General features: G+C 29.8%; 1 protein-coding gene across 2 annotated transcripts in view; it reads left to right on the top strand.

Moving 5' to 3' along the window:
- Positions 1 to 22,615, top strand: part of LOC100206739 (nucleotide sugar transporter SLC35D2) — a 36,171-nt gene that overhangs the window by 2,834 nt on the left and 10,722 nt on the right. Inside the window, exons 1-9 of one of the 2 annotated variants that reach the window (XM_065801322.1) lie at positions 4,202 to 4,331; positions 5,844 to 5,962; positions 20,071 to 20,104; positions 20,722 to 20,808; positions 20,969 to 21,036; positions 21,468 to 21,539; positions 21,613 to 21,681; positions 21,814 to 21,884; positions 22,064 to 22,188. In XM_065801322.1, coding sequence (XP_065657394.1) covers positions 5,865 to 5,962; positions 20,071 to 20,104; positions 20,722 to 20,808; positions 20,969 to 21,036; positions 21,468 to 21,539; positions 21,613 to 21,681; positions 21,814 to 21,884; positions 22,064 to 22,188 — 624 coding nt within the window. In that variant the 5' untranslated portion in view covers positions 4,202 to 4,331; positions 5,844 to 5,864. Of the gene's footprint in view, positions 1 to 4,201; positions 4,332 to 5,843; positions 5,963 to 20,070; positions 20,105 to 20,721; positions 20,809 to 20,968; positions 21,037 to 21,467; positions 21,540 to 21,612; positions 21,682 to 21,813; positions 21,885 to 22,063; positions 22,189 to 22,615 lie in introns of those variants that run through there. The other variant, XM_065801321.1, reaches the window with a different exon arrangement.

Below are 22,615 nucleotides of genomic sequence, written 5' to 3' on the forward strand. Positions count from 1 at the left end.
GTCCAGAAAGGTTGCACAATGACTGTATTAAGTAATTGGTAAAGATGTTAATAAACCAGTAAGCATAAGGTACCAAAGTAGCTCTATCGCCGTTGTTTGCATGTATTCTTTTGGGCTGACTTGCTAAAATTCCATAAGAATACATGCAAACACCAAAAGAATTGCCTCAGAATAAGGAATAGAACACTGCGTACAGTGGTGCAAGTAGCTGGTAAAAATTATATTTTAAGATTTAAGATCTATCATAAACAGATGCGAGTGTCCTAAATCAACTATGCCGACTTTAAACGTCTTAATTTTCTTATGGAATACACTCAAGTTAATCCAGAGAAAAGCTCTATTTGTATAGTAGCTAAGCATCAACCTTGAAGGTACTCTTACGCGAAAGTTCACTGCAAAAAACACGTATATTGTACCGTGAAGAAAATGTGGTAGAGTATATCCTGGCTAGCCTTTAAAATGAGTTAGAAGAAATAAACAAGGTCTTCAAAAATCCCAAGCTAATGATTATGACTGAAAATAACCAGACCTCATTTGTGAAAGCTGTAAAATATAATATCTACAAGAAACTATTTCTGCAAATAAGATCTACAACTACTGCCACATTATTAGAAAGACGCTGCTCATAAAGAATTTAACCTCAATGGGGATTCTGCAGCTATTCATAGTACAAAAGCAAAGCTAAACCGACCAATATACGTTCGACACGGTTGTCTTTAATTTATCAAAAAATTTCATGTATGACTTTTGGTATAATCAGATTAAGGCTAAATATGGTCTGAAAGCACTGCAGCTATACACTTACACAGACAGCTTGCTGTTTGAAATGAAAGCCGAAGATATTTAAAAAGAAATGAAAGAAAACTCTAAACAGTACGACTTAAGCGAGTACCTTAAGTATCATCCGTGCCTTGATATAAGTAATAAAAAGGTAGTCGGTAAGTTTAATGATGAGTATAATGGTTGCTTTATTGTCAGCTACCAACCCAAGGTATGTTGGCTACCAACACAAGGTGTACTTTTTTCTTGAAGTTGATGGAGAAAACAAAAACAAAAGTAGTCATCAAAATTGTTGTAAAAAAGGATTTCAAGTATGATCTCTAAAAACCTACATGTGTGATCACAATTGAGACGATCCAGTGAGAAAAAATCCTGAGCAATACTGATCATTTAGTGAATAATCCTGAGTAGATGTTGAGCGATTGTAAGTAATTCTGTGCAAAAATTCTAAACAATGTAAGCAAAAATGAATAAAAATGTTCATTATTATATAAGAAAATGATTAGCAAAGTGATTGAAATTTCATTAAGTGAAACACCATCGAGTAAAATACCTTATAATCCATCAAGTAATCTGAAGTGTAGCAGCTTAAAAAGTTTTATTCGAATTATAAAAAAGTACAGAGGTGCTGTTTACAATAGATAAAAAAAATTTTTTTCCATTTGTTGTCAAAATTTTATATAATCTAGTTTAACGGATTGATTTTTAATCAAATTGAAATCTTTTATTGGTTGATTTTTAATAGTATTTTAAAGTTTATTCCGTTCTATTTTATTTATATTTTTTTAAATTTAGATATGTTTTTCGCTGACTTGGTTGCTTTTTTAAACTCTTTTTTGTAAATGGTTTTTAGCTTTAATTATTATATTCATTGGCACTCCTAATTTTTTTAAACTTTTGCGAAAGTGTGCAAGTAAAGTCACCTGGAAAATAGCGTTAGAACAATAATAATCTATAGTACTTTTGTTATAGTCTCGCGTCCATTGGATCTCTTCAGGTTTTACTTTGTGAACATCAGTTTGTTTTTTATTATAAATATGTCCTGCAATTTATTATTTTTTATTCAAATTATTATTATTACAAATAAGTCCTCCAATTTATTTAATTATATTACGTGTAACATAATTAAATAAATTGTTAGTGTAATTCGCACTTTTTCCATAACAAGTAGGGTTATTGGAAATATACGTTAAAGATTCAGACTTTCCCATAACTCTCATAAAACAGTTTCAAAGGTTTTATACCACGAATAGTTTTTGTACAACAATAAAAAACAACTCTGTCTGAGTCTGCAAGTCTCTTAAGATCTCCTTTTTTTGTCCTACTAAGAATGAGTTTCGTATCCGCTTAGTATATATCAAGCATTTTTTTTCTTTCTAAAAGCAATGTAATATATAATATAAATGTTTTTCTCTAATAAAGTTAACTCATATAATGTATTTCTGGAGAGATGCAAAGTTAGAGTGTTTAGCTGTGTAGGGTGGTTCACGTGAGTGTAGGATGAAGATGTTGTTCAACCGAGTTACTGCAAGTAACACAGCTCTTTTTTCAAATTTTGAGATGTACTCAGTTGCACAATTAAATGTATCACAAGTAAGCTCTTTTAGGCCTTTAAAAGTATCTGCAGTAACTGTTTAGAGTGGATATGTTGTAAAAAGATCACTGGTATCCAATTGTTATTATGAGTGAGTCTAGAGACGTCATAACTCTGAGTCTGTCGCATCCGTTTAAGGTCAACTTTGAGGTGATCTTTACAAAGTTCTAGGCTGGTCTCAGTAATGAAAGAGATCGCATAAGTATAAAGCATAAATAAAAGAGATCGTAGAAGATGGCAGTATTAGTAAATCCCTTTGTATGAAGATATATCATAAGCATTGCTAGAAGCAATATACCAAATGGGACCGATAAGCATAATACGATGTGGGTCGATAAGCGTCATTGATAAGGAAGAAGGCGTGAATTTCCTAGTTAAATGCTCTTTCGTGGGACTTAGTAATGAGACCGTAAAGAATTCTGGGAGCACCTCAATAACCAAAAAAAATAAAGTTGTAGTCTATGCAGCTTAATCTTAAAATGTACCCATTGATACAATTTATGTTTTCTACTTTTTTTCAACCAAGTCCTGGTAAAAATCCAAAGCTGTTAAACCTATTGCTTTAAAAACTGACTTTAATTCAATACTACACCACGGCTGCTTAAATTACTTTTTATTGTTAAAGTTAACGCCGCTGATATGGTTATACAGGTAGCGGAAAATAAATTTACACCAACGTAGTCCATTGGCGCAAGGTCCGGAAAATACGGTGGATGCTAAACAACCTCCCATTTGAGGTTTTAGAGTGTAGTTTTGACGAATTATGCAGCATACGGGTTGAAGTTGCCGTGAAGTAGTATATTTTGGTCTCGCCAGTCAAAGAATCTCTTTTATTTTATGTAGCTGGCCTATGAAAAGCTTGTTATTGACTGTGACGTTTCTTCTAAACATTTCTTAATGTTTTTGGGGAAAATAGCACCATTCGCTCTGCATCTCTTCAAACGCAGATTATGGTCTTCTTTAGATAGAAGACAGACTATCAGTTTAATGTATTTCCTGGATCCAATTACTTGTTTTTTTGCTTCATTTTTATGTATAAGTAGCATTGTACCAGATTTGGTAAATGCGCTGCTTATGACAATGTGTTACTAAATGACGAATAAAGTGTTAAAAAGCAATTTGAAGGCAGTTGTGTTGTCGTTTTTGTGAAACACCCAGACTCCGAATTTTTCAAAAAAGTTATCAGATTTTTTGAAATAAAAATTAATAAAGAAGATTAAAAATTGTTTGATTTACAAAAGGCTTTGAGAGACTCTTCTTTGAGTTCAAAGGTCAAAATCGCCATTTTAGAGCATTAAAAACCATTTGTTGTAGACTAGTCTAAGACACTTTTTCCGTAGATTTTTCAAATTTCCCGGGCTGCTTTAGCAGCTTTTTGATTTCAATGAAAAATGAAAAAAAGCTACGAAATTATTCCGTCAACCCAATTCATCTAGCTTTCTTTGTTTTTTCGAAAGAAAAAAATACAAACATGATTTATACTAAACTTCTGAAACAAACGACAAAAACAAATAACGAGTTAAACTAAAAGCAAACAAACTAGATTTAATTAATTTTGTTTCAATAAAACAAACAAACCTGCTTTCAATTTTATTAAAATGGCCACTTACGTATTTAAATTTTTTTAAATTAACATCCCTAACGGTTACTCAAAAATCGTATAAGTATGTAGCATGTATTGTCCGAGTCAGTCCGAAAAATAATTTTCAAGCAAAAGTTTGCGGAACTACTCGCAGAACTATTCTGCAACGTTTAGGTTTTATTTATTATTTGTTTACATAATTGTCATCAAATCGGAAAAGAATTCACAACACTAAGGGAAAATTAACGTCTTGGTTTCATCTATTTTTCAAAGCTATCTATTTAATGATTGGCAATGAATTTGAAACTTGACAGGAAAATCAGATTCATTTCATTGCATTTCTTGTAAATTTGTATTTACAACTTACAATACAAGGTAAATTAAATAAAACAAAGTATAAATATTTTAACTAGCATAAGACGGTGAAAAAAAGTAAAGTCTGTTAAAGTTTTTGTGACAAGCTATTTTATACTTAAAATTATCAGTTAAAAAAAAGGCATGTTTTTTTTTGAATAAAAGATAAATTTTCTTATGGAAGGATTTATATCCAATTAAATGCAAGGACTTATATCCAATTAGAGAGTGACATGGGGACGGGTTTTTGTCCCTATCCCCACCCTGTTCATCAAATTATGTCCCCACTCTCACCCTATTACCACAGAAGTTGTCCCCGTCCCCAGCCCACTGCAAACAATGTCCCCATTACCACAGTATTACCGCAAACATTGTTCCCATTACTGCGGTATTATCCTCACTTATTTTAAAACTGCCCTATTACAGCGGTAAAAACCGCAGTTTGCTGCAGTAACCGTCCCCATGTCACTGTCTATATCCATTTAAAATCAAACATGTTCTTAAATAAGGTTTTAACATTTGAAGGACTTTTACTGATAGTTCCAGTACTAATATAAAGTAAATAACTAAGTTAGCCATTCCACAGGTGTTTTTTTATTAACATTTTTATATATGAATAACATGATTGTTTAGAGCTAAATAAAACCTAAAAAATAAGAGATTTTTCGACTTTAAAAGTTTAGTGGCCCTAAAGTTATTGCATTTTTGTGCTCAAAAATCAAAACAAACAATATGCAAAGGGAAAAAAGAATTATATCATGATTTCTATATGCAAATCTTTAACAAATGTTCAAGGAAACATAAATAAATAATTGTTTTAAATTGAGGAAAGGCTATAATTGCCATTTTCGCATGGACTTTTTTAAAAAACGCTGTTTTTTCTATATAAATTAACCCTGAATTTTTTAAATGCTAAAAACTAAAAAATTATGTATAAATGTTAAAAAAAGTCTACATCCCATTAGATTCCTTGTTTCCTTTTTAATATATATGGAAAGTTTCATACAAATTAGATGTGTTTTGGTGCTTAGGAAATCAAAAACTACTTCTGAAAAAATGTGTCTGCAGCAAGTTTTTTTTATCAGTAGTGGTCTCAAGACATGAATGGTATATAAGTTAAGCCATGTAAAACTTACTACATTCTGCATATGGTTGAGTCAAATTAATTGATACAAAAAATCTCAAGGTTCTAGCTTAATTATAAAAAAATATATAAGAGAGTAAAGTTCATGAAAATTATGTGTTTTTTGTCAAAGGTCAAATGTTTTTCGTTGTGCTTTGGAATAGCTGTCTAAGTAATACAAAAATTAGTTATTATTTACAGGTTTAAACTACTTTTGGATTGAAGAAGATAACAAGTGTTTGCACTTTTTACAAGCAAATTGATAAAATTTGAAGATAGGTTTTTGTGTTGGTGATTTAAGAGTTGTACACATAGTTTTAATATTATAAAAATTAGGTAAAAAAATATTTGGGTTAAAATTTCTATTCTAGGAATAAATTATTTTTTGAGTCAAAAAATTTTTTTTTTAGTATTATTATACATAAACAAATATGACTGCACTAGCCTTGAAGATTACCTCTGCTATATTTTATGCTGTTTGTTCAATTCTAATTGTTGTTTTAAATAAAATTGTTTTAACATCATATAGGTGAGTGGTATTTACATGATTTAGTTTTTTTTCATTTTAATTGCAGAAAGTATATAAGCTTAATTTTTTTTAAAACAAGTGTTTTAATTATATATGTTTTAACCTATTCACTATTTTGTTTGTTTTTAATTTAAATATTTTTAATTTAAATGTTTCTTTAAATTTTTTCTCTAAAAATTTTAAAACTTTAAATCTAAATTTATTTTTAATATTTTCTACGCATAAATATACCAAATTCACAATACGTGCTTTAAATTTCAATTGCAGTTGATGAGGAAAATGTAATTTTTTAAGTTTTTAATTTCAAATATGTTTTTATAATTTAAAATAGAAGTTTTCTAATTATTGTTATAACAGTTTTAACAATCACAGTTGTTTTTTTTTTCAATTTAAAATTTTTAAATGCTGAATCAAAAAAAAAAAAGTTTATTAGAATAGATAAGGTCTATGGCATAACCTAAGGAAATTGTGTTTGTTAATATGTCTCTTGCTTCTAATAAATTAGTGGCACAACCTTGCTTTAGAAGAAAATTGTTCTGATCTTTGGTGATTAGGTTATTTTTGATTCAATACTTCATTAGGATATTGTGAACGAAACTCTCCAACATTTTGCAGGAGACAGATGTGAGAGATACCTACCAATAGTTAGTTTTTTTTGTTTGCTTTTTTGAAAAATTGGTGTGACATTTAACTTTCTATATAATTTAGGTATTTGACTTTCAGCAAAAGACATTTGGAATATTAGTGTGAGTGGCATAGAGAAAACAGTTTTTTAACACCAAGCATGAAAAGAACCTCACTTCTGCTACAGCATAGGGCTCTCAGTAACTGGTGAACTTTAATTCAGATAAAACTAAATTTTTTTCAGTTAATCATTATTGCAATAGTCTTATATTTACAAAGGATAATGTACTTGATGAGTCATCTACCCTTCATCTTCTAGGATTAGCTCTGACCTCTGATCTTTCTTGGAAACCATATATCAAATTGATTGCAAAATTAGCCTCTACTAAGGTTGCATCTTTTTATTGCCACTTTCTTACTCTGAATTCTATTCTTTATCTATATAAGTCTCAAATTCGTCCTTGTATGGAATACTGTTCCCATATCTGGGGCGGATCTTCCAATGATACTCTTTTTTGATATTCTTTTTTAGACAAGGTACAAGGTAAGACAATGATATTCTTTTTTAGACAAGGTGCAAAAACACATTGTAAAAATAGTTAGACTTGCTCTTGCAGCCAACCTCCAACCATTATCACATCATTGTAATGTTGCTTCTCTTTCTCTTTTCTATAAATGCTATAATGGGCTATGCTCAAAAGAGCTAGCATCTCTTGTGCCATCTACTAAAATTCATTCTTGTGCTACTTGTTAATCAATTAAGTCTCATCCTTTTACTATGACTGTTCCTAAGTGCTCCAAAAACGCTTATTCATCTAATTTTTTTTCTCGAACATCAGTTCTTTGGAATTCGCTTCCTTCATCTTGCTATCCTGATTCATATAATTTGCAATTTTTTAAGTCATCTGTCATTTGTTATCTTGCTCTATAAGCTTCAGCTTTTCTCTTTTAGTAACTTCAAACTCTAATAGTAATTGCTTGCAGTCTTGTTGGAAGTGAATATGTTGAAGTGAAAAAAAATTTTTTGATTATATTTGGTTGCTTTTTGGACTGCCTTAGTCACGTTTTTACTTGTTTTAGTTGCTTTGTGAAAATTATTGCCTGCTTTAAGATACTTGCTCTAGAGCATTCTTTTATTTTTAACTGCCTCTAGCGTGTTCCACAGTTTTTTCTTTTCAATAATTGGTTTTGTAGTTGACAGAATGTGCTAATCAACTACCTTGTTGTACTTCTCGATTAAGATTAAGTAGTTATCATTCACAGAAAAGTTTTCAAATATGTTGTTTCAGTCGTATGCTAGTATTCATGTTAAAATATTTTTATAGTCTGCTCAACTCCAGATGTAACGGGTGATGCGGAAGTTATCGGACAAAATAAAACGTCAATAACTTATTTATAAATAAAATAACAAACTATTATTATATTTTTTTAAAATAAAGCATTTATTGTTTAATAAAAATATATTATTTTTTATATGAAAAAACACCACCTTCTGCAATTGATCTCAATTTTGCTCTGACGCCTTTTATATGCGACTGTAAAAAGTTTAAATCAATTTCTTGTAGTTTTAGTTTAATGCGATCAATCAAAACTTGCTCTGTTGAAGCTTGCCAATCTCCCTCATAAACCTTTTGTGCCAAATGTCCCCAAAAATTTTCAATTGGTCGTGCTTGAGGCACATTTGGGGGATTGGGTTTTTTATCAACGTAATAGACATATTGGTCCATCCAATTTAGAGAATCTTTAGAATAATGAGAACTTGCTAAATCTGGCAAAAATAAATAGTTAAAGTCTCCATGATACTTGTGAATAAGTGGAAGAAGTCGTTTTTCTAAACATTCATTAATATAGATTGATGAATTGATCGCTACAGCCTTGGAAGTGCGAAACAATGGCTCGGACACACCACGGTCAGATATGGCTATCCACATTAATAATTTTTTTGGAAATTTCTCTTTTCCTATAAAACGAACACTTTCTGGGCATGTCTTTTTGTTGTTTGTGTAGTATCCAGAATTTCCAGGCATGTTGTCCCCTGCAAAACAAAACTATTTTTCATCATCGATCACTATAAGCAATTTTGTGTTATAGAGTTGGTTAACTAGTTTCCTGCTTCTTTTCTTTGCCTTTATTTGTTGTTCTATAGTGTATTTTGGATTCTTTTCACATTTTCTATATTTAATATTAATTTTTTTAAACTGACGACCAATTGTCGATTGATTTACACCGAATTTAATAACTATATTTCTCTGACTGGCCCTCTTTTCGATTGTTGACAAGTTAATTCGGCTTTCTTTTCTCTAGTCCAGGATGTCGGACGACCTGAGTGCTTTCTATCAGAAAATAATTGAACAGTTTCAAGTCTTTTTAGGTTATCATATATTGTACTTTGAGCAAATCTTTCCTTTTCAAAATGATTTACGATTTTTTTTTTTAAAGGTTTATTTACAAAAAACATTTTTAGTCGCTTTCGAAAAGATTCTCGTTCAGCTGCATTTAACCTCATTTTAAATAATTGTGTTTCAAATAATAAAGTTTATATTTTATAGAACGTTTATGCCTACGCATAAAACCACAAAAACTAATTATTATGCTCAAATAATGAAATTAGGATTTGTCCGATAACTTCCGCATTACCCGTTATCTTTTATTTTTTGAGTTATTTTCATTTATATAGTTCATTGTGAATGATCCAATTATAAAACAATGAGATTGATCTGCAGGTGTATGCAGTGCTGGCTTATGGAATTATGGAACCTGGGACTTAGTAAATTTTGGGCCCCTTTGAATAAGAAAAAATCTGAGAACCCTAGTACTAAATTAACTACAAAAAAAACAATTCCAAATCAAAAATAAATTGTTAAGAAAAAAAACACAAGTTTGAATAATTAAGAAGTTCTGAAATTGGCAAATGGCAGGTACAAGAATAAAAACACAAGTTTGAATAATTAACAAATTATTTGTTTTTTTCTTATTTTTAAATGTGCAAATTCATTCATGATGCTTGCTGTATCCAATCCATCAAATACGTCATTTTCAATAGCAAGGATTTCTAAATTTTGCAATCAAAAAAAAATGCATTGAACTTCTTTGATAACTTTTTATTCTTTTCAGCACAGAAAAGCTTCTTTCACCTGAACAATTTGAAACTATCATCGATAAATATATATGGAGGACAGTTTCCGAATTGGGAAAAACTGATTGTAAATTTAACTTTTCAATGAATTCAAACATCTGTAAATCAATTGACACATCTTTCACTAAGTCTGACACATAAAAAAAAAAATTGTTTAAAATGTAATAATTCGTCAGCCAAATCCATATTAATGTGATCTTTGTATACAACATGCAACAAATACTTGGTAATAGCAAAGTTATTAGTAGCTTTCGAAAATTCCTGAACTGTCAGTTTTTTCAATTTATTTAAGAAGTCGAATAAATAATCCAATTCAGTATAAGCATTTTGCTTATTTGCTAGTTGTGCTTTTAATTCATCAACACATACAAGAAATACATTAACTTTCATCATCCTATTTTTTACTTCTTTTATTTTTTTTTATGATGAATGTTTCACACCCTGATAGTTTTTTACCACTTTCTATAAAACTATTGTATTCTTCTCTGAGATTTGCCACAAATTCATTGAGGGATTTTAGAAGTGATACAGCAGCATTCAAGTCAAGGTATGCTAGGTATGTGCCATGATGTTGCAGGATAGGAATGAATGTCAAAAAATTTTCCCAAACTTTGCTGCTTTCAACAAATCTCACTGTAATAGTTAATTGATCAATGCGATCAATATCAGGAGTTAAATCTGATGATATAGAAAAATACTTTGCTTTCTTTAACTTGGAAATAATTATGCTCAACACTGATTTCCTTTTAATTTTAATAAATTCTTCACAAATATATTTTCCAAGGTATGAAACTGAGTTTTTACCTTTGTTACCATATTGTTTGATATGATTTGCAAGGAATTCATTAACTGAGAAACCAGTTCTAAACATCCAAGATAATTAACATTTTTACTGGAACCAAACCTCACTAAACCCCTTAAACCCCTTAAAAGGAAGCCCTCTAGATGTTAAAAATCACATCAACTATCCTCAAGAGTACCTTTTTCCAATAGATTATTTCATCATTCAGTGAAGATAAAAATAAAAGTACAATTTTTTTCTGTGTTTCTAAAATTTCTAGTGATGTGCCATAGGTTAATGCCGATTGTGGCTAATAATTTTTTTAAGGGTATTATAATAATATTATAGATTTAAATTACATATTTAACAAGTTCCTATTCATCAGAAGTGATTCGACCTACTAGCCTATGCTATTGGTAACCAGCAACCAATTAATCGGCTAAACCATTGGCCGATTAATTGGCCGATGGTATCGGTTGATTAATCGGCATAGGCCGATGCATCAGTATTGACTATTAGGCCAAACTAAACATGTGCATAGGCACACCTTATATATGCAAGTTGCATACCTAATATTAAGGTATTACCTTTATATACATACATTAAACTCTATAATTAGCCTTAATCGGCCTTTGCCGATGGCACATCACTAAAAATTTCTTCCACAGTCTCACTATGTTGTTTAAAATTTTTGTGACGGTAGAAATCACACTCTGCATGTTTCCAATCTATATAGCCAGACAAAAAATTGTTTGATTGCTGTCCTAAGCTGAATACCACACAAAGGATGCATTATACTGATTCTTTCCTTGGGGAATAGCACATCCATTTTCGTAGAACCTTTTATTTATTTTGTTTAATAAGACAAAATGTTGATGGTTGAAAACATCTAATCTGCTTTCCAACAGTTTGTGCAGATTTGAGAAATCACAATTTTTATGCTGGAAGTTTTCTGTGCCATTGTCAATTATATATCTTTGGACACGTTTCTTGGTTTCCTGATCATTATTCGAAGCGCCAACATCAAAGAAAACAGTATCAGTTAAATCAGTATCATGAGTATCGATACGATTACTTTTGTTAAATTCATATTCAAATACTATATCAACACATAATAAAATCATCACAGACAGCCTCAGCCTGAGAGAATGATGGCGCTAATGATGTATCTTGGGTAGCTGATGTTGAAAACAAAGTAGTAAGTAATGAGTCAGCTTCAGTAAGAGATGTTGATATTCCTGTTATCACTGATAGTTGTTATCACTGATAAGTTGCTTTTGAGGATGTTTCTAAAAAAGCAACATTATAGCCATTTATAGGTATATAGGTTAAAGGAACAGGAACAGCATAATATCATAAAAAATTTACCAAAAAATTTGCTTATCTTGTGACATTTCGTTACATCTTCTTCCATTTTCTTTTGTTTTACATCTTTTTTGATGGACTCAAGTCTTAATGCAGGGCTTAGAGCCCTGAGACTCAAGTCCATTAAGACCCTGCGTGGAGCCAGCACTGGGTGCGTGGCCTAACAAGTCACTCTTTTCTAGTTCCTCAACTCTGTCTGGGTCATCCGTGATAGTAAGGTCAAGTGTACTCTTTGGAACTTCGTTTCTGGAGTTACGATATGTTGAAAAGGTCACCACTTGAGTGTGATGACTTTCAGTTAGACATTTCTGAAATTTTTAGTCAGTTTGTTGTTCCTCCTTTACATGGGCTGTGGTAGCACTTCTGCCATCAATGTCAAGTTGATCATAGGTTGTCTGGCTAAAATTAAAATCTCCATAGACTAACATTACTGAACAGCCTAAAGATATTATATTGTTTTGGGCTACTTTTATTGAGTAAGTTATCTCTTCTAGAAAAATATCATTACTGTTGTGTGGTCTGTAAATACATCCTACAATGATAGATTCATATCTTAGATTTATGATATGCCATACTTGTTCAATACTTGCTGAGTTAAGTTGTTGAGTCATCTTTTATGTATATTACCACGCCACCTCCTCATCTATCTCTATCTATTTGGTAAGTTTGATAGTCTGCTAGTTTGGTGATTATTTATTGAACCAGGATTCAGCATAAAATAGTAAATCTGTTTTTTTATTTTTTTATTGGTTTATCTTCAATTCTAGCAGTTAGCTCGTCTCTTATGGTGCTGTTAAGAGAGCCGGGTCGTCCATAAAGTATGTGCGCTTTTTTTTTGTTGACATCCCCCCCACACACACACACACGCACGCATTTTGTAATACGCTTTTTTAAATACCCTCCACCTCCCTAAAAGTACCTACGCTTTTAACCTATTTATCTAACATTTTATGATATTTTTTTAATTTAGAGTCTCCTTTAATATATAATCAACCCACTGCCCTCCCATCTCATATACGCCATCTGCACACACCCTCTTCCTCTCCGAGTGTATGTACTTTATGGACGATCCCTAATGCATTTTGCTGAGCATCATCTGAATTGAGATCTTAATAACATCTGTTGGTTTTTGTTGATGAGTTGGTTTTTTATTATTTGGTTATCTTTCTTTCAATATCATCGTACATGTACAATATCATTTGGGTCAACATTAATGGTTTCGAAAAACTCTTTGACTAGTTCCTCATCCTTCTTTGTTGTTGACTCTTGAAGTTCTGAAAAAAGTCCCAAAAGTCAAGAAAAGAGAGAGAATCAAATTACTAAATTTGAAAAGAAAAGAGAGAGAATCAAATTACTAAATTTGATTCTCTTTTCTTGTCTTTATTTATTTAATTGGTTAATTTAAAATTTTATTTTGATTTTTAGATTTTACCTTGCCTTTTCAACTAGAGTAGAAGCATATATTCTCAAATGTTTTTAGTTGTTGTTGTTGTTGTTGTTTTTGATGTTGTTGCTGTATTTGGTCCATTGTAATGTTTGCCATTCTGCTTAGAAGCTTGATTTGCTTCTTTAAACAGCTTACTTTAATATCACTTTGCTGCCTGATTTCGTTAGGGACAATTTTAGTGCAACTTTGATCATTTTGGCTGTTTTTTGTTGTAGTTCTTGTCAAAGGTATCAGTACTACTTATTGCAAGTTGTGTTGCCCTGTTGCGGCATCGATCGTTTTTAGTTTAATGTTTGTGCAGTTGTTTATCTAAGATGATTTTTAAATATTTTTATAAATTTTTATTTTTAAAGAATAATAATAATAGTAATAAAGATAATAAAAATTATAATATTTTTATAATTTTTGCATATTTTTTAAATCTTTACTTGAAATTTAAATCATACGTTGAAAGAAACACAATGAAAGCGGAATTAGTGTGACAAGTGACATAAATTTGTATAAGTCAGACATGTGCCATATTTTTTACCAAATTTACTATTGTTTATAAATAGTCACCAGGATATATAATACATTTTTGACTCTTTATTTGATAAACATTTATTGGATAAACGTCATTTGTGTGCATAACATCAAGAATACATAGCATATTAAAATTTATATTTAATATACCTATTATTATATTATTATATATTATATATTATTATATATTTATATTCATTTTTTCTTTACTTTTTAAAAAAGACTCATGTTTGGAACCTTTAATCTAATAATAATCTTGAGGACTTCTAGTACATTTAGGACATTGTCACCACACCAAGAACACAAAGTACAAAATTTAACATTTTATCGAATGTTGCATTCTAATTTTTTAAAGTAGTTTAACAATTTATGGGATTCATTGTTTATGTATATGTTTAAATTTCATGTTTCACTTTCTGAAAGATTAACACATCAGCACACATTTCATAAGTACCTAGATACAAATTTGGGTGCACATGGTAGCACAGCCAGTATTACAAGATACATATTACATATTACAAGATATACATATTATTACAAGATATTCATATTACAAGATAAAAAAGTGTGTAATATTGGTTTTTATGCTAAAATTTAAAACAACAATAAGTTTTTTGAATTATTTTTATATTTAAAAATTTTTTGCTAATTTTAGGTTTTTAAGAAGGATTGTTTCGTATTTTAAAGTGTTTAAGTCTTTAAAAATAACAATTAAACACAGGTTGCATAAAAAATAAACATACTTTATTTATCTCTTTAAGCATGTAGCTTTTATACAAGTTTCTCATATTGAAGTAAATCTATTTATGAACTACATCATTAATAAAGCATTGTTTAGATACGAAGAATTTAATTTATAATAATACAAAAGTTTTATAGAATAAAAGTTACAAAAGAAAGTCTAAACATACTTTTGGAAAGACAAGTTCTTTCTTTGATTTAAAATTTTGTCTCACAGAAATAATGAAAAGGTCTGAGTCTGATTGATGAAAAGGTCTGATGAGCAGAACTATCTTTTTATTACATCTCTGTTTGTAAGTTTTTGAGAAAACCTTTTTGTAAAGTATTTTTGAAAGATTTTATGACTTTGTTTCTGCATTTCTCTCTTTCTATAAGAGGCCAATTGAAGCAAGCATAGGATACCATTTAAAATAGTTTATATATGTCTTAAATATATTTTTGATATATTCTTTTATCTTGGTCTATTGGGTGTTTACAGGATAACACGCAAAAGACAATGTAGAATCTTTAAACAAAACCTTTATCAAATACTTCCATGTAATTTAATAGAAATGATAGATCTTTTCTATCAAAGGTTTCATGGCTTCTAAATGCCCTTTTTGCTGTGTTTCTATCATTAGATGTGTCAGAATTTCTACTTCTTGGAACATCAGCAAATTCAAGTTTATTATTTATTTTTTCTTGAGTTTATTTTTTCTTACTTGAAGCTAGTTGTTTCATGTCAGCTGTGTTTGCATTAAAAAATCCATAATCATTAAATCCCGGTATTCTCTATCCAATATTATTATTATTATTTGTGTTATTATTATTATTCATGAATACAAGATAGGCTTATCATTATTAAAAACTGCTTTCCATAAACATCCTGGTAAAATCCAGTACAATCTGCTTCATGTCCTGCTGCCTTGTAGGATACGCCTTTTTAGGAGATGCCAACTCCGACTTAAAACACCCCCTGCCTTAGGGCTCTTGGTTGAGTAAAGGCTAGAGACGGTGTCTCAATAAAAATACTCATCTTGGGCAGATGTTAAATGCATCCGGCTACTGTCTTAATAAAGAGTCAGCATTCACCAATGTAGTGCCAGTTTTTTCAGAGGACCAGAGGTCTTGATTTAAAGATCAGGACTAGAAAAGAAAGGCTGGAAGACTCTCTTCGGGTCTTCCAGCCTTTCTTTTCTGGTCCACTGCTAGGAGAAGATCTTGTCTCAGCTCTTCATCATGGCTTCCATCAACAAAGTCTTGTATAAGCTTAACATTCCTCTTTGCAGCATCATTAGTTACAGGAATGTTGGAGATAAAATCCTTGAACTTTGTGTAGCCAGATAATTTGTTCCACATACTAGGTGGAATCTTCATCCATTCAAGCTGCTGGCTATCCATTTTTAAGATGTTAAATATCAAAATGGATTCTGAATCAACAAACTCAGACAACCTGGGCCTCTCTCCTTCTTTGTCAATGAAACCTGATACATTAACCTTTTTATACATAAATGACAGAGGATCCTTTTCCTTTGAATCATTTATCATCAGGATTCTTTCAGCTATTTCAGTCTTTTCCTCATCTGACACTCCAGGATCTAGTAAACTAAATGGGATCAAAGTTGGATGAAGAAACCATGTTTGGTTTCCAATGCTATTGAAACATTTGGCTGCAACATTTGGTCTGCTCTTCATGTATGACTTCATCTCCCAGATTGCTTTTATGTCATGTCTTGGAGATGAGTCTAAGAACCACTTTGCAAATTACAATGCTACAAACTCAGAGATAGCCTCAACTTCTCTTCTTGTAGAAGCTGTGGAAACAATATCTGTCATTTGGCTCAGAATTTGCAGCTTCATGTAATATATAGCCTGTGCTGTATTTTGTCTTCATCCAACAACTTTGTGATGATTTCTAGGGATACTCTAACAGCATTGTCAAGTTGTTGATTTACTCCATATTTGAATTTGCAAAGTTTATTTTGATTAATCTGAATAAGCGAAAGCTCATCCAACAGTTTCTTGAAGAGTTGATTATCTGGACCTGAGGTTGTCCTGAAGAGCTTTGCAACATTCTTAATATGACACTCATAGACATAATGTCTGCAAGCAAAATGCATAACAGGTCTTCCAAGATTTTTAACCAGGAATTTACTCCTTTTTCTTTACCTGTATTTGACGCAGTGGTGTCAAATACTAGACCTTTAATGTCTTCTTTGAGTGAGTTTTCTTCTAAAATCTCAATAATCTTCTCACTTTGACAAGCTCTAGTAGAATCAATGACAGGAGGTACTCCAAGCAAAAAATGTTCTCCATCACAAGTTACACTCAATGCTAACGCTCTCTTTTGAGTTTCTTTCCATCAGCATACTCTTTGACTAGCTTTCCATTATAATGAAGAATCATGTTTGATCCAGCTTTTGCTTTTAAAGCTTCCCTGGCTTCCTCCGCTGTTTCCTGTATGATCTTTCTACCAATTCTGTGTATATTGGATTTTGACATACCTTTACTGGAAAGTCCACTTGTATTAGCCACCTGCTTAAAATATCGGATTGAGCTCTGATGCTTACATGTTTAACCTTCGAAATAAGGACAGTATCTCCTACTATGCCAGCAGATGTAGATGGTTATGGATCTATCTCATCTTTACTCAAGTCTGTAGAATTAGAGGTGTCTGTTTCCTATGAAGATATTTCTGTTTTACTTGAAGATGAAACCTGCAGCTCAGACTGATAACTCTGGTCATGATCTGCTCCAGACATTCTTACTCTTACCTGTTGAGATCTTTGAGCAGAATAAATGTACCTATTATCTTTCTTCCCAATGTACATTCACCTGCAACTTATTTGATAATTTATGAAAATGATATTTTCTGCCTTGTCTACCTAAGATCTTTTCTTATCTTTCTCTAATATTTGTATCACATCACTGGGCATAACATCAAAAAGAACAGGCAAAAAATTCAGATTTATGATCACAATAAATCATTTTAAAAAACATTTGAAAACAATGTTGTAATAAAAGACATAAAAATTAGGAAAATCTAAAAATATTACAGTAAGTAAGCATGTTTCGAGTCATCTTTTAAATCCAATTATAATTATTTAACTATATATATATGTTTCAATATATAGTAATTATAATATATAGTAATTGATGTTTCATGTAAATAGTTTGAATTTATTCTGGATGATTCGTCAGAACACCAAGTTTCTGTTAAGCAAATCATACTGAACAAATAAAAAATCACATTCTATAAGAAAATGTTTTAGTTTGTCAATATTGTTAACTAGAAAATTCATTTTTATCAACCTTTAACACTTACAATACTTACAACCTTTTTTTTTTTTTTTTACTTAAAGTTTACATTTCACAAACCATAAATTTTTGTATAATTTGTTGTTTTTTGTTTATTTTGTTTTTAATTATTTGTCATTTTATCTACGAGGACTTATTTAAATATTTGTGACTTTCAAATCCGGAGTCCTTTTTGGGACTCCGCATCCCTGATATATATATATATATATATCAGGGTTTTATCGTTCAGTAGATAAAGGTGGAGAGGTTAAGGCCATCGCTCTTGACATTTGAAAAGCTTTTGATAAAGATTGGCATTCTGGTCTTCTCCATAAGCTTTCTTCTTATGGTGTATCTGTCAGCAAATTTAAGACTATTGAATCTTTCCTTTCCAATCGTAGTATAAAAGTTGTCCTCGATGATATATCGAAATATATTAGAAAACTTTTTCCACAAATCAACGATATTGAATATGTAGTTTGTTTTGATTTATATTTAAGGACAATAAAGTTATTATAATATTAATAGTTATTAAGGAGAATAAAGTTATTATCTGAAAACTTTGTCGGATATTTATTATGTCTTTGAAAATTATTCACTTTTCTACCTCTTCAGTGTTTTGCCTTTTTTAAAGAGAAATCAATTTTTTGTGCTTGGCTAGCAATTCACTCATTTTCTTCTGTAGTTTATCCACTCTGGATGTTAGAATTCCAGCTTTTTCATATATAGCAGTGACCTTTTGGTAATCCTTCAGTTAAGCGGCGTAAAATAAAATTATTATTTTGCCTTTAAAACGTTTCAGTCGTTTTTGAGACAATGCAAGAAAGCAAAATAATAATTTTATTTTACGCCGCTTAACTGAAGGGTTACCATTGCAACTAACCTCCAGGCCCCACCCCTTGCGGGGGTAATGCATTGTTTCAAATAATCCCCCCCCCTTCTCCATAAAACCCCAGGTCAGTATTTGCTCACCAAATTTTAGATTGTAGTATTCCCCCACCCCTCCCCTTTCCCTAATTTATATAACACGCAATATTATAGGCATTTTTACATGTTTCAAATCTTGTCACTTCAGGAATGAATATTTTGGAAAAATATACATAACTTAAACATTTTTCAACCGATTTTGGATTTTTGTTGATCTAATTAGGTGTGAAAAGGGTTTGGAAATCAATTTAGACCCATTTCATAATAATTAGATCAGTATTTTGTTTGATTTTGTCAACCGCGTCAAACCTCATAAAAATGGGTAAATTGTGTCAACTGTGTATCTTTGAACTCACTTCAAACCTAACTAACGGTTTTATTCAAACTGCTCCCAATTTTTTTCTAACTAATGAGGGTTAATAGTTCATGGTTCAACATAAGATCAACCTGTATCTTTTAAACTGTGACTACACAAGCACAGTAAAAATAGGCTTTTTTTACCAAAAAATCATGATTTTTGAAACTTAAGGTGGCTTGTGTAGTCACAAAAATAAAGTTAGAGCTCTAAAACTTAACAGATCTCATTTTCTCACATATACACAGTAGAAAAATGCTAGGAGCAGTCAATATATATATATATATAAATATAAATATATATATATATATATATATATATATATATATATATATATATATATATATATATATATATATATATATATATATCAGGGATGCGGAGTCCCAAAAAGGACTCCGGATTTGAAAGTCACAAAAAGATTACTTTATCATAGTTTTTGGTATCCAGGAACTCTAAAAATATAAATAAGTTTATGGACTACCTATAGGAAAAAGACTTTTAGGTTAGAGGAAAAATCGTTTTTTGAGCCCGGAGTCCTTAGGTATAATGGCGGCAAGGACTCCGGGACACCAGGACTCCGGGTTTAAGTTAATAAGTTTCAAGTCATTAAATCTGATGAATTTTTTTATTATAGCAGATAATAAGTCAACAAACATGTTTAGAGCTTCTGGACATTACAGACTTGGAAAAGGTAGAGATATAAAGCTGGAGTCCTTTTGGGACTCCGCATCCCTGATATATATATATATATATATATATATATATATATATATATATATATATATATATATATATCTATATACAACCCTTGGAATTAGGAAAAATGAGGTCAAAAATTGCCAATCTCAAACTCTAAAAGGTTGGCATCAGGCCAGTAAAAAAAATATATTCTAGCTGTAAAATAATATATTTAAAATCTATATATTTTTAGATTTCCTTCTTTTCAATTTCTTGCAATAGGCCAGGTATAGTTTTTTTTGTTAGAGCATTTCTTTTTATATCTTTGCACATGGCATGAAATATCACATGTAATATTTTATAAAGGATGTCCAACTTACACACACTTTCTGGCCCATTTTTATGCTCAAGGATGTTAGAAAACAATATAAAACTACACTTTACAACTTAAAAATAATTTTGAACTCAAAAAAAAAAGTTCATTTATATATAAATATATATATATATATACATTTATATATAAATATATATATATATATATATAAATATATATATATATATATGTATATACATATATATACATATATATATATATATATATATATATATATATATATATATATATATATATATATATATATATATATATATATATATATATATATATATATATATATATAAATTACCAGATAATTATGACGCCAAGCTGATCAGGCTTAGATTTTCTGAAAAATAATTCTTAAGACACTAATGATTCGTTGGTGTAAAAATCTGTACACGATTAGCTTTAAATTTACTGATATCTAATTATGGTAATATTTGATAAACTTGATTGTTGGCAGTTTGTTATTAGGTGTTGATTATCCTGAAATTATATAAAAGGGTTCTTTGGTGTTAAATTTAGATGGTGGCTTCATTGTTAGTGTTGGGTATTTCAAATCAACTAGGTCTTATAACATTTCCAGGGTTCAATAAAGATGTATTTAAAAAGGTAATGTCCATTTAATTTTTTTTTAATAATTTTTTGTTGTTGTTGTTAGTTATCAACTATTTTTTGCTATCAGTTGCAGTATTTTTTGTTATCAGTTGCAATATTTTTTGCTGTCAGTTGCAATATTTTTTAAAAAGGTTTTGTAAAAATTTTATTTAAGGTGTTCCCACTACCACTATTATATTTTTTAAATTTGGTTTCTGGTCTTGGAAGTACACAATCTTTAAAGTAAGGTTTTTTTTAAGGTGGCAATTATATTATTGTTATTTTAATGTATTTAAAGAATAAAATATAACGTAAAAGGGTTTCAATCAATCATATGGTATTTAACTGTGTTTTTACTAAAACTTATTATATTTTGTCATTTTCTATATACATTGCTATTCTATACATTGCTTCAAAACAAACAAACGAAGGTGCATCATTAGTTTTAGAATACTAAAGCCAACCATAAATATCCATCAAATTTTTTTCATAATTTGAAAAATCCTTCAAAAAAATAATGAAAATAAAAATCTATTTAGAATATTTATAAATATTATGCTATGTATAGATAAAAAAATTTTTGTAAAAATTTAATTTAACAATAGAAGAACAATAGAATATGAGACTGACATTGTATATATTTAAAAAGGAATACAAAAATTTATGGTTTTTAGTTTACCAATGTTTACAGTTTTGAGAAGATTTTCGATTTTGTTTACTATGGTGGGAGAATATTTTGTTTTAAAGTTAGTATTTGATATTTTATTGATTTTTAATTTAAGTTATACAGTCAATTTAATTGCATCTATTTATTTGTAGACAAAAAGCCAGTGTTAAAGTTCAATTGTCTGTTTATTGTATGCTAATTGGTGCTGTTGTTGCAGCTAGGTTTGTTTTTTGTTTATGCTGGCAGACAAGCCAAAGTTAAAAACATAAAATATTTTTTAAATGTTTAAAATGTTTTTAAATATTAAAATATTTAAAAGAAATTTTTTTGTAGCTTTTCACTTTTTTTCTCAGTCGAGATTTCGCATTTGATTTGAATGGATATATTATGATCATGATCAATAATCTTATGACTGCTGCAAATGGTGATTTTTTGTTATCTACTATGTTCTTACCTACTATGTTTTAATAATAATTTTTACAGTCTAGTTTATGTGATAGATGTGATAATAATTACAGCAAGCTGTAAATGGAAAAATATATAAATGGAAAAACAAAATGTCTACTTTTTGCCTAAAGTTTGTTGCTTTTATGTTTGTTTCAGGAGTTTACATAAAAAAAAAGCTTGAATCAAAAGATTTGGGACAATATGGTTTAATTTTTTATAACAGTCTGTTCATGCTTGCACCAGCATTATGTTGGAGCATATCTACAGGTGACATGAAATTGGTAATACAAACTAATTATTTTGTTTCATTTGATTTTGATTAAATATGTTTATATATAATAAATATATTTATTTAGGGATATACATTAATAATATAAAAATAATATAAAGATGAAATAGTTCATGTAGTCTTTATGATGCTGTTGTGTCTTATGTAATGAAAGTAACAAGGGGGACGCTATTGCTCTGATTATTTGTTTAATATTTAAGTTCTTGGCTGTTGTGTTTTTTTGTTGGTGGAAAGAATATAAATGTTAATAAGTACTAAAAAGTGAATTTTTATTAGTTATTTTTTGTTTCATTTACTGTACAAGAAAGTATTGTAGAAAACAACAAATTAAAAAAATCTCAAATCCAAAACTTTATTTCTTTTTATATATTTTTTAATACTTTTTATATTTAATGGTTAAACTAAATTAATTTTTTTTT

Source organism: Hydra vulgaris, chromosome 07 (assembly GCF_038396675.1).
Source record: "Hydra vulgaris chromosome 07, alternate assembly HydraT2T_AEP".
Taxonomy (NCBI): Eukaryota; Metazoa; Cnidaria; class Hydrozoa; order Anthoathecata; family Hydridae; genus Hydra; species Hydra vulgaris.